General features: G+C 42.5%; 2 protein-coding genes across 3 annotated transcripts in view; one reads left to right on the top strand and one right to left on the bottom strand.

Annotated features, from left to right (window-relative positions):
- Sec22c (SEC22 homolog C, vesicle trafficking protein) overlaps positions 1 to 7749 on the bottom strand; it is a 22958-nt gene extending 15209 nt beyond the window's left edge. For both annotated transcript variants that reach the window (XM_047532100.1, XM_047532101.1), the window contains exons 1-2: positions 7610 to 7749; positions 1 to 209 (exon numbers count right to left, since the gene is read on the bottom strand). In XM_047532100.1, coding sequence (XP_047388056.1) covers positions 1 to 182 — 182 coding nt within the window. In that variant the 5' untranslated portion in view covers positions 183 to 209; positions 7610 to 7749. The remainder of the gene's footprint in view (positions 210 to 7609) is intronic.
- On the top strand, positions 6722 to 13375 carry LOC124968248 (basic salivary proline-rich protein 2-like). Its single transcript, XM_047530536.1, has 3 exons — positions 6722 to 6735; positions 7345 to 7734; positions 13306 to 13375. The coding sequence occupies exons 1-3, from the start codon at positions 6722 to 6724 to the stop codon at positions 13373 to 13375; spliced, it is 474 nt and encodes a 157-aa protein (XP_047386492.1).

Genomic DNA, 13375 nt, shown 5'->3' with positions numbered 1-13375 from the left:
TGTATACTAAAGTCACAGCTTTCTGCAGAGCCTCGACCTGGATACTGGGCCAGTCGCAAGGCTAAAGTCTTGAGCCGTCTCCTGCATTCCAGAAAATCTTGGGTGTGGTAAAAGTCAGTAGAGGCCGAGAGGGGCAGTCCATCCCTCACCCGTACCACACTGGCAAAAAAGATCATGGACATGGTCCACAAGAGAAGTCATGAGGACACCTGAGGAAAGCAAGGTCATTTTGTTAGTGAGGCCAGAAGACAGTGCCAGAGATGCCCCCACCCTCAAAACGTCCACTCCAGGTCGCTTCCCTCACCCCCACTATAATTGCAAATGTTGCTTTCGTTATTATTTCTCTGCCCTCTACAGCTATGTGGCTCCCAATTTTCCTGTCACTTCCTCACTTGTAATCCTTCTTTTCCTTCCAACTAATGAATCCCTCCCTTTCCAGCATTAAATCAACTGGCATGAGGGACAAAGGGATGGAGAAGCAAGGAGGCAGTGATAAATTGTCCATTTGTCCCATTTCCATATACCTCTCCTTGGGGAGTAAACATGTAGTGACAGTAGTTAGCAGAAGGACACAGTGCCAGACAGACCTGCAGGGATGGGAAGTGCCTAACACTGAAGAGGCAGGGATAGATCTGTGCAACTCAGGTCACCCAGGGTGGTAGGTGCTAAGCTGTGTAGTTGCCATATCCATCTAAAGGCGATAAAGCAAAGTGGAGGGATTCTGAGCATCTAACCATTGCTGGTGGCAAAGAGAGCAGAAGGCAAAAATGGAACTGAGCGAGCATGTCCTCCTGAATTTCTGCAAATGTCTGAGACAGAGCCAGTCTTCAAATGATGACTGAGTCCCTACAGATGGCTAAAAGAAGTCATTTAGCAAATTATATTACAGTAAAACACTAAATATTTGGCTCTGATATGGGAACACATTAAGAAACAAAAGAAAACAGATCTAAGTCCTCGTAGTGCCTTTGGCAAATTAGAAAAAGGTGCCTCTTGGGGTGGAAACAGGCCCACACCAGCTCAGCTAGCAGAGCCTGGCTGGGTTGTAGCCCCACCTGCCAACTCTACTGGATGCTCCTACAAGACATAACCTACACATCTGTGTGTGGCAGCCCTGTGAAGCGGCCAGTATAGCTCTAATGTATCTGTCCAGTGTGTACATATCCTGTTGCACGGATCCTGTTTGTCAGGTCTTCTACTTGACAGGATGTTAACAGGTATACTGGGGAACTTGTCTTCTAAAGAACTCAAGTGATGCAACCTGACTTGGCATCTCAATTCTTCCTCCTCTCAAATACAGGAGCTCCAAGAATGCACACCACCCCTCACCTCTGCTCCTCTTGACAGTCTGTCTACACCTGGGTCTGCAATGTCACTCCTTTCATCTCTTCGTATCCAAATCCAAATCCAAATCCAAATCAAGAACTGTCTCAATCCACCCACTACATGAAACCTTGTCAGACGTGCCCAACTGGAAGCACTCTCTCCCTCTTGTAAGTAAATAGAGACACTACTTCTCTGTTCTCTATCGTATTCATTTAGCCTTTCCACCACCTAAGAGTGAGTTCTAAGAACAAAGACCACGTCTGCAATGGAGGAATGAATGAATGATTATTCCATTATACACATGAGAAGCTACAGTGATACAATGTCCATCTGTCCCCTTTCTCCAAACCTCTCCTTGGGGAGTAAAATTGTGAAAAGCCCCAGGAAAAAATACATCCCTTTACAAAAGCTACTGAGTTTCCAGCAGCACTGGCAAGGGCCAGGCCAACTGCCAGAAGGTTCTGTGGGCTTTAACCCTTGCTTGACCAATGCTATGTGACCTCTAGCACCAGAGAGAGAAGCAGGGCACAGGAGTAGGGAGGTTATCTGCTGTACTTTCATGAATGTTTAAAATATTAATTTAACACTTTTAAAAGAAATATATGGCATTAAGTCCTGAGACAGTTAGGGGGAGATTACAAGATCAATTTAAACCCAGGGTTTATAACTCCAACAAGAGCCTTAAACCATTATATAAGATACTGAGAAGAAAAAAAAAAAAAAAAAAAAGATAACTAACGAGATGCCAAAAGTCAGAACAGGACAGAAATACCCTACAGCAAAATAAGAAAGGTCCTTGTGGGAGACAGAGTAAACCGTGTACTCTTGTAAGTGTGTGTTTGTTCCAACTGTCAACCCCAAAACAAGCTCTGTAGTGCTGTCTTACAAAGCATCTACCACATGCCAAACATTGCGTTAAACCAATAAGGAAAAGGGTGGCATTTCCAAGTGCTGGTAACCATAAGAACCGATTCTACCCCTCTCTAAAGGACCCAAGTCCCTTTCAGCTGCTCTGTTTCATCCATCTTACACTTCGATGACTAAACCTGCTTTTCTTCAATTACTAGCATTTAAGATAGAACTCCGTTTTCCAGTTCTTCAAGTTACTAGGACTGCAAACTACTGAAACCCATGTCAATTTTTTAAAACTGTGAAAATATTTCTGAAGCTTAAATAAAGGTGATACTGTGATATTGTTACCTTTCGTGTGTGTGTGTGTGTGTGTGTGTGTGTGTGTGTGTGCGTGAATGTACAGGACGACAGCTGCCTGAGTGGCTGAGTGGCTTTACACACTGCTGTGGGAGAATCTGAGTGGAGACAATACCCTTAATATTTTTTTTTCCTTTATGAAAATAAAGATGGGAAATTTTTAATACAAAAAGGGAGGGTTTGATGATTTCATGGGGATTTGATGATTGATGTGAATTCAAGTTATGAATTATCATGAGATAGCCTATACTCAAATAAGAGATATGATGATTATGAAAAGAAGAATGAAGTTCTGCTTTTGGAAAGAGGGGTAGAAGAATTTTCCTACTCCTCCCAGGAGATACAGTTTACAAATCCTGGGTATTACATAAGAAGTAAACATATGGAGATTCTGAAAGATGGAGAGAACATGACAGCCTGGTTGGGACCTTAGGCCTTGAGGAATGCGGGTTTTCTTTTTGCATCACACATTCTCTAACTTGGTGTTAGAGAAACTAGCAACCAGAAACAACAATGGGCAGAAATACCCGCCCCTCAAAAAAAAGTCACCACAACAAACCTGCATTCTCTAGTCAAAGAACTCAAAAAGGTACAGCTTAGTAAATCAGAAAATTTTAAGACAAACACCACTCTATTCTAGTCAAACACCACAGATGGGGAAACTGCACTCTGCTAGGTGCAGTGGCGCATGCCTGTAATCCTAGTGGCTCAGGAGGCTGAGGGAGGAGGACCATGAGTTCACAGCCAGCCTCAGCAACCCATTGAGGCCCTAAGCAACTCCATACTGTTTTCCATAGTAGTTGTACTAATTTACATTCCCAACAGTACATTAGTTCCTCTTTCTCTACAACTTCAACCTCACTAGCATTTTTTTAATAATAGCCATTCTAACTAGGGTGAGATGGACTCTAATTATAGTTTTGATTTGCATTTCCCTGATGTATTAAGATATTAAGCATTTTTATATTTATTGGCCATCTGCATTTCTTCTTTTGAGAGATGTTCAAATCCTTTTCCCATTTTTTATTGGATTACCTCTTTGGTTGCTATTCTCTGAGTTCTTTACGTATTCTGGATATTAGTTCTCTGTCAGATAAATTAGCTGGCAAAGATTTTCTTCCAATCTCTAGTTGTTTCTTCACTGTGTTGTACCTTTGTGTGCAGAAGCTTTTCAGTTTGCTATAAGCCCATTTGTCTTATGCGTTTGTTTCCTTGCTTTTGGAGTCCTATCCAGGATATTGTTGCCTGTGCCAATATCCTGAAGTGTTTTCCTCTAGTAGCCTCAGAGCTTCAGATCTTACAATAAGGTCTTTGATCCAATTTTAGTTCATTTTTGTTCTGGGTGAGATGGGGCCTAATTTCAATCTTCCACATATGAATATCCAATTTTCCCAGCACCATTTTTAAAGAGGCTGTCCTTTCTCCAATGTATATTTTTGTCACCTTTGTCAAAAATCAGTTGGCTGAAAATGCATAAATTTATTTCTGGATCCTCTATTCTGTCCCACTGGTCTCTGTCTTTATGCCAATATCAGGCTGTTTTTGTTACTATGACTCTGTAGTATGTCTTGAAAATCAGGTATTGTGGTGCCTCCAGCATCTTTTTTTTTTTTTAAATACAAGTTTATTCTGATGCTAAATGAAAAGGAATGGGAATAACAAGATTCATCATTGAATACTGGTGATATGACTGTAGCATAGTTATGTACTATGTAAAAAAGTTACATAGTACATAAATCCTTTTATGTAACATTCTCAAAATGACAGAATCATGGATGGAGAACTGATAAATGGTTGAGGGAGATTAAAGATGGTGAGGAGGATGGGAATGGGTGTGACTATTGTGGGATGGCAAAAGGATGATCTTTGTGGTGACAGAAAAATTTAGTATCTGGATTTTGGTGATGATCACAGGTATTAATACATAATAAAATGGCACAGTATGATATACACACTTTATACCAAAATCAATTTCTTGGAGTTGATGGAGTACTATAGTTATGTAAGATGTAACCAACTGGGAAACTAGTTGGAGAAACCAGGGGGCCTCTCTATACTATCTTTGTAACTTCCTGTGACTATAATTATTTTAAAATAAAAGTTGGGGATTGGGATGTAGCTCAGTGGTAGAGCTCTTGCCTGACATGCATAAAGCCCTGGGTTCAATCCCAAGCACCACAAAAAATAAATAAATAAATAAAATAAAAGTTGAAAAACAGAATTTACTTAAGGTCCTCAGGTGCCACTTAAATTATGCTCATACTTCTTTTTATTTTTAAATATCATTTTTAAATATCTCCACCAATATCACAGTAGTCTTATTTGCTAATTAACTGTAGTTCTGATTGTGAATGGATATTGAAGGGTGTACTTTATAATGAACAGCTCCATGACTATATGACATTTTCAAATTGGAAGACACTATAATATCAGCAGTTGACATTATAAAATAAAGCTGCTTGAAGATACTTAGTATTGAATTTAAAACAGGAAAGCAATGGTATGAGTCTGGAAAATCAAGTCACAATTATAGAAAAATCAGTGTAAGTTCTGTAAGGACAAAACAACTAAGTAAATGAGTGAATAAGAAGGCTTTCTTGATTTTGCTCACTGATACAAGAAATGTAGCTCTTCAGGTTCCTTGCCATAATTCTGAACTATATTTTGAACACTTTCCCACAATAAATCTCTACTTAGAAAACAAGAAAGGTTTATACAGATGGAGTTTGGTTTAGGTAGAAATGTGACATAGTAATTAAATATATCCATATTACTAAGTATTTTTCAATATTACTAAGTTTTTAAAAATTTTTTTAGTTGTAGATGAACACAACACCTTTATTTTATTTATTCATTTTTATGTGGTGCTGAGGATTGAACTCAGTGCCTCATGCATGCTGGGTAAGCACTTTACCACTGAGTCACAAACCCAGCCCTATTAATAAGCTTTGTAAAATATATTTTGATCCGCCCCTACCATTTCCTCTACCACTTCCTATTATCTGTAAACTATGTAATAGTTATCCCTATTCTACTAGTAAAGACTTCATGGCACTCTTGTTCCTGTTGTTTCTACTCCTCTTTTTACTCTACCCCTACTCCCAAATCCCTACCACATACAGGGAGAGGAACTGTGAGAGATGACTGGGCATTGCAAAATGGAAATTTAAACTAGAAAAAAAAGTTCAATTTGGCACAGAAATTTGTTAAAATTGTTTACCATAAGGTGTATCTATCTCTCTTCAAATATATCATACAGAAGACAAAACTTGAATTGTGTCACCCAAACTGTATTCTCCTTGCGCCACAGGACTGGAATAGTGGTCACCTAATCTGTAGATCCCCTGAGTAACTTGGAGATCGGATGGAGAGGAAAACAGCAGTCAATTATGATATTTGTTAGGAGCTTAGATGAGTATGAAGTTGAACTCGACAGGAATTAATATTGTAGTCATCCTTCTGTATCATGGGTACAATATCAGCAGATCGACCAACCTCAGATGCAAAATATTTTTTAAAACTGCATCTATACCAAACATATACAGACTTTTCTTCCTGTCTTTGTTCCCTAAATAGTACTGTGTAATAACTCTCTACATAGTATTTTACTATATTACAGATTATAAGTAATCTAGAGATGATTTAAAGTATACAGGAGAATGGGCATAGGTTATATGTGAATACTATGCCATTTTATATTAGGGACTTGAGCCCAATCCTCCAAGGATACTGAGGGACAACTGTATATGACAGGCAATGTGCTAGGAATGTTTTAATATTGATAATATTATTAACTGCTCATAACTATCTATAATATAGGCATAAACTACACTGGACAGGTGGAAAAACTCAGCTCTCAGGTTTAAGAGGCAGAACTAGGATTCAAACTCAAACCTTCCTCATATTCAAAAGTCTATGATCTTTCCACCACATCCTGCTTCTCTAAAACCAACTTTCAGATTACAGCTACCCCATTTCTCTAAATAATTCTTTCTCCTAGAGCATTAATGCAAACAAACAAACAAAAAATCAGAGACCTGTTGGCAGAGGAAGGAACCTAAGGTTACACTTGTCCCTTACCCACTAGATTTCCTTAGTCAGTATTCCTCTCTGACCATTAGTCACCTTTTGGATACAGCTGATCTCTAAATTCCTTATAGGAATAAAAAAACATTGGGACCTCAAGATGTCCTCCATGTTGTAAATCCAAATAAATTAGATCTATAACAACTTTGTTTACAAATATTTTCCTGAGGAAACCACTATGCCAACTTAATTCTATCTAGCCAATTTAATTTTATCTAGCGATGCTAAACCACTTCCAACTGTTTCCATTTTCATTTTACTAAAATTTTCTTTACCAGAATCAATCCTTTGCAAAACTTAAGATTCTATAGTGTGCATGTACGAAAATGTAAACAAATCCCATCAGTATGCACAACTATAATGCACCAATAAAAAAACTTAAGATTTACCCTATCCATTTGTTCTCAGTTGTGATTTTTTTTTTCCCCCTGATAATGTCACATACTTCACCCATTACTTTCACCATCGGAAATATTCTTTCATGGCTTTGATTTTTTTGAATAATTCTCCGGAAAACTTTATTTTTCTGGCTCTGGAGGTCTTTGTAATGGACACAAAACCTGTAATGAAACATCCTACATCTGATGTTCCAAAAAGTTGGTCCAGGCTCTCCAGCATTTGGTAGTGCAAGTGGCTAAGGGGAAGTTTGCTACTGAAGTAGCCAATACTCTGGCCCGAGCTTCGCGGATACTTAAGGAAACGATCGTCTTTTTCCTCCCCCAGGACACTCCTCCCACCGAGGGCAGCGCGGCGCGCATCTGTCAGTCGAGGACACCTCAGGCGAGCGCCAGCACTTGTCCAGAGGTCCAGAAATCCGCTGGCGGGAGAAAGCGGACGACGGACTCGGGGAAACCCCACAGAGCCCCTGCCAGGGGGAGGGCGGGGCGAGCCCGGGCCGCCTCCACCTCCAGGCCCGCCCTGGGCCACACCCGACCCCGCCTGTTTTCGGCTAACGGACTTCGCGCCCGTCTCCGCCGCCGGCCCTCACCTCGCCCGACGGCGGCCTTCAGAAGTCGGCGCCCACTGCCGTGTCGCCGCGCCGCCCCCCCGCCTCCTCGGCAACCTTAACCCATCGGGCGGACCCGGCGCAGGACATCGGTGTCCCGGGCGCAGGTAGGCGGTGGTGCGCACGCGCCACCCGCGAGTCCCCATTCGCTACTGCTAGGCGACACCCGCACCCAAACCGACCAATCCGAGCGCCCCTTTACAGCCCTGTCCCTGCGGAGTCGGGAATTGAATCGTTCTTAAAGGGCCGCGACCCAAATGCTGAGGGGGCGTGACTGGAGCGCGCGTTTCCCATCTCCTTCCCATCTCCTGACTCTCACCGCGCAGGTTTGAGGTCCAAATGTGTAATTCTCGCGTCTGGAGGTGCGAGGAGGCTTGGTAGTCTAAGCTCGAGTACTGCCGGGTAACGGACAAGGCTGACGTCTGGAGTCTGGAAGACTCCGCCTGACTGAGCGACTCTCCCGGGCGTGTGTTCTGTGGTCTGCGCGGCTGGGCGGGAGGACCGAGATAGGCAAACCGAAGAACACTGCCCACTGCCAGCCTGGAGGAGGTGCCAAAGTCCGTCCGCTGAGCGGCACACCCCAGCTGGGGGCGGTCACACCCACAGATGGCTAGATGGGTGAAAGCACAAAATAATTAAAACCTGCATAAATACAAACTACTCATCCGTCCGGAGCAGGGTTTGGGGTGGGGTGAGGGATTTGCAGGCACTTCTAACCTAGACTCAGAGGATCCCCTGAGTAGCAAGCAGTAACTAGGCAAAGGAGAGCGGAAATAGTAGTAGTCACTGGGCAGAGAGGAAGTGTGTTTCAAAACGAGGGATCATCATGTATAAAGAACTCTATGTAGAAGGTAACAGGACTCCTCAAATTTGATAGATGGAAAGAAACCTGGAGAGGCGGGCATGGGGATTTAGTGTTTAATGGTGCAGAATTTTCATTGGGAAAGATGAAAAAGTTTCGAAAATGGATAGTGGTGATGGTTGCACCACAATGTAAATGTATTAAATGCCATAGAACTGTACACTTAAATGACTAAGTGGCAAAATGTATGTTATGTATGTTTAGCATCTCCTTCCGCCCTTCTCCCCGCCACTCCCCCACCCCAAAAAGAAAGAAAAGACATCCAAAGTATAGAGAGTAAAGGAGTGGAATGAGAGCCATTAGAGAGAATAGAAGGAGCTGGACCATGGGGCCCTTTTCACAGACCTCAGTGGAAAGTTTAGAACAGCAGAAAGCCGAATTTGCCTTTTATAAAAATTACTTTTGGCTGCTAAAGTTAAAATCAAATTGGAGAAGGCTCAAAGATGTTGTGGTGGAATTGACCTCAGTCATCTGTGCAAGAGAGGATGGAGTTGGATTGTGAACTGGGGTGATGGTGAAGAGGAAGAGAACTGGGCAGACTGCAGAAAAATGAGGGGCAAAATCAACAGGCCTTGGTGATCAATTGGATGTGAAGGATGGAAGAGATAGATTCAGGAATGATGCCACTGTTCAGTCTTGCAGGGAGGGATGGATAGTGGAGAGATATGGAGAATGGTGGAAGAAAGTCTGGTTTGGAAAAGAAGACTAATCACAAGTTCCATCTTAGAGGAGATGAACTTCAGGCACCTTTGAGACTTCTTTGTCGAATATTGTGATGCTGGTTTTTGATGTCACCTTGACTGAATTAAATCATACCCAAATATAAGGGGTAAAACATTATTTATGGATATGTCTGTGAGGGTGTTTCCAGAAGAGATTGACATTTGAATCAGTAGACAGAGTAAAGAAGATCTGCCCTCATCCAGTGTGGATGAGCACCATTGAATCAGCTAAGGGCCTGGATAAAACAAAAAGACAAAGGAAAGAGAAATACACTCTCTCTCCTTGAAACTGACACATTGTTCTTCTCTTGCCTATGGCATCAAAATTCCAGGTTCTCCAACCTTTTGACTCTGGTAGTTGCACTAGTGAGTCCTCAGTTTCTTAGGACTTCAGCCTCAGACTAAGCGTTACACAATAACAGCTTCCCTGACTCAAGGCCAAATCCAAGTCAGGATGGACTTGACTGAACCACACTACTGGCTTCCCTGGTTCTACAGCTTGTAGATGACTTATGGGATTCTCCATCTCCATAATCATGTGTAAAAATTCCCCTAATAAATCCTCTCCTATAGCTATAGATATCTCACTAATTCTGTTCCTGGGAGAACCCTAATAGAGGTGTCAACATAGCATTGGACAGACAGGTTCTGCATGAAGGTCTGAGCTGAACATAGACTTCTGAAAGTCATCATCACATGGGTGGAAATGGAAACAGGGTTTACACAACCAAAGACAAATTACAAAATGGAAACAGAAGAGATTTGTGTTAAGAGTCTAAGATGGGCTCCAGATATCTTTGCCTTTTGGTATTCAGGCTACTGTGTAGTCCCCTCCCACAATGAGTCAGAGATGGACCATGTGATAATGGGGCTAAGTTATAACAAGCACAAAGGAGAAAAAACAGGAGATTCAGAGTTGGGGAAAGAGATTGAATTGTTTATGCCAGGACTAAATAGGGAGAGAAAAATTGGTGCTAGACCTATAAAATTCTGGAACTTTCAAATGTGGAACCTTGGACTCTCAGAGCCTGTGATGTGAGTGTTCTAGAATAGCACCTTATATTTTTGACTAATGCAACTGGTGTGGCTCAGGCACCAGTGAATTGGGCAAGAACAGTAAGATGTAGTACCTCTCATTCTAGCCCTTATCTCCAATCATTGATCACTTTGGCTTCAGGTCATTGTCATCTCTAGAGGCTTTCCAACTCTTCAGCCCTCTATTCCCAGGACCTCCGCATCACCACAGAAGAACTCCATCTTGTGGGGCGCAGTGGCGCACACCTGTAATCCTGGCTAAAGTAAGCTGAGGCAGGAGGATCACAAGCTTGAGGTCAGTCTGGGCAACTTAGTAAGACCCTGTCTCAACATAAAATAAAAAAGGCTCAGTAGTAGAGTGTTTACCTAGCATGTACAAGGCCCTGGGTTTACTACCAAAAAAATAATCTCCACCTGAAGTTATTTATAACCAGACACTGATCTCTGACCTGTCCAGCAGCTAATCTCTGAATTCCTCCCACTTATTCTCTGGTCTGTGGAAACTTCCAGTTCAGTTGTCTCTCTATTCTGTTCTATTTATCAACTCCTTTTAGCTTTCACTTCCTTCCCTATCAGCTGAGAGTCCAGGGTCCATCATTCCATAATATTCTTCTCCATATACTTACATCCCTTACACAGTCACACCTGCCTGGCAGTTCTCCATCTATGGAAGAATACAACCTCCTGTCTTTTCTGACCTTTCTCCTGGTTGTCAATGCTATTGGACAAAATCTTACAACCACACAGATCAGTGTTGAATAAACTGCCAAACTCAACCAGATCCTCAGTGCCATCCAGCAGTCCTAGGCTTGACAAGTCTGCACTTTCTCAGTTCTCCCCAATACCAAATTCCAAATCTCCTGCATGCCCCCAGATCTCCCACTCCTCACCCCTCTTTTGTTCTCTTAAGTTATCCTGCACTGAAAAAAAAAAAAAAGCAAACATCAAAGTGATGTCTCTCAGTTCCCAAGGACTGCTTCTTTCCAGCTACCATCTTTCCTTTTTTCCTTTGTAACCAGATCTCTTAGAAAAGTGACCTATGTTTGAACACTTTGTTGCTTTATCTTTCCCATCAGTTCTCAGTTCCCTTCAGTTCTGATTACTGCCCCATCTCTTTACTGACACTGCTCTTATCAAGGACATCAAAGATCTAGTCTTTACCTTGCTTGATCTTTCACTATTTATCATTGATTATCTATTCCTCTCTGTCACTCTTTTATCCTTAAATTCTATGGCCCTACGTTCCTCTGGTTTTAATCTGTTTCTGCACTCAGTATCTTTTGCAGTTTATTTTCCTTTGCCGTGAGGGAAACCAGCACACTCTCTTTGGGCAGTCTTATCCACTACATGGTTCCAAACAATCCCCACAGTTGCTGTTTCTCAAAGCTATATCTCCATCCCATCCCTAGTCCCTGAGTTCCAGACCCAAATAGCCAACTATGAACTTCAACATCTCTGCCTGACATCACTCCAAACAATACATTTCTACTGTATTGAATGTATCACCCTCACTTCCAGTCCAACTTCTCCACAAATGGCATCACTAGTCTTTCAGTTGCCCAAACCAAAACTCCAGGAGCCATCCCTAATTTCCTTTCCCATTCCATCACTAAGTCTGTCAAGTTTGCTCCTAATGCCTTTAAATACTTGCCTGTTTTCCCTACTCCCACTATTTCTAGCCTGCACACCACTTCTCACTGCTCTTTTTGTTTCTCCTCTGATTTCCCGATCTACCTTTTACCATATGATAGCCAGGAAAATTCTGAGCCACATCTCTGACTTCATCACTCTTCTGCCTAAAACATCTATGGCTCCAGTTGGTCCTAGGAGAAAGTCCAGATGCTAGACACCTGCCACCTGCATAATTTCCATTTCTTCATATTGAGACATCTCTTGGAGGGTTTTCCCTGTATGCTGGATCACGTTGATTCCCTGCACCCGTCGCACCTTTAAACTACCTCATGTTATTATCATTCCTTACTCATCAAAACAGGAATAAGGCTGAGCAGGATTATGCAAGGTGTGCATCCTGCTCTAATGGGTCTTCCCTGCCCACTCTGTTCTGTACAATCTTCGGGGAAATTTCCCGGGAGAGATCCTGACATAGGGATAATCGTGCAGGGTTGGGAACCAGGAAGCCCTGAATTTTGCCCCAGCTCAAGTATGTTCTCATTGATTTACCTCACCATGAAATGAGATGAAAGCTGACTCTCAACAGATTGAATACAAGGATTGTGTAGGGAAAACGCAGCAAAGCCACTCAGAGAAATGAAACTCTAGAAAGTTCCCCCTTGGCAGAGTACAGGTTCCTAAGATCTCCCTCCTAAATGCAGTGGCCCAGAGTTCTGTGTGCTTCAGGGAAAACAAATCTTGTTAGCATGTCCACCAAGGATGGGCTAAATACAACCAGTTCAAAGTTTTAGTGGTCACTTGGAGCAATTTCGTGGCCCAGGAGGGTAGGCCCAGATTCCTTGAATTGGCAGCAAAACATCATTGCAGTATGGTGCACGGGCAGTACAAGGTAGTAGTTAAAAACGAGGGTTCTAAAGCCAGATTGCCTGTGTTCAGATACTGACTTGCCCTTGTAGCTAAGAACTTTGAGCAAGTTTCTTAACCTGTTTTCTAATCTGTAAAATGGAAAAAACATTGGTGCTTTTTAGGGTTGTAAACGTAATAAGCATTATTTTAGTGTCCGGAGGAAATCTGGTCACATGTAAGAGTTTCTCCTCAGCAAAGAGTAAAAAGCAACACCAGTATCTTCCTGGCCCCGCTGGGTTTGACATGGTAGAAAGCAATACCCGTGGTTCACGCTCCAGAGGCATCAAGCCAATATCGAAGGGACCATATTAGAGACTTGGAGCCATTTATATGGGTTTTAGCCACGAATCTTGAGTGAACTAAAGAAATCTGCTCACGCAGACTATACACAGTAGCTGACCAAGAGGAAGGTCGCCACAAACCTTGCAAGCACAAACCTCCCCAAATCTCTAGGGGTGGGGACCCTAGAGGAGGCATCAGTCTTGCGCGTCCAATCACAAGTGACGTCCCTTCCGGCCCAGGCAGGCGGACCCAATCAACGTCAACCTTATAGCCCCGCCCGTCGTGGACCCTACGTCCAATCACAAATGA

This window comes from Sciurus carolinensis, chromosome 17 (genome assembly GCF_902686445.1).
Source record: "Sciurus carolinensis chromosome 17, mSciCar1.2, whole genome shotgun sequence".
Classification (NCBI taxonomy): Eukaryota; Metazoa; Chordata; class Mammalia; order Rodentia; family Sciuridae; genus Sciurus; species Sciurus carolinensis.
The sequence above is the reverse complement of the archived record's forward strand: the minus strand, read 5'-3'. Positions and strand labels throughout refer to the sequence as shown.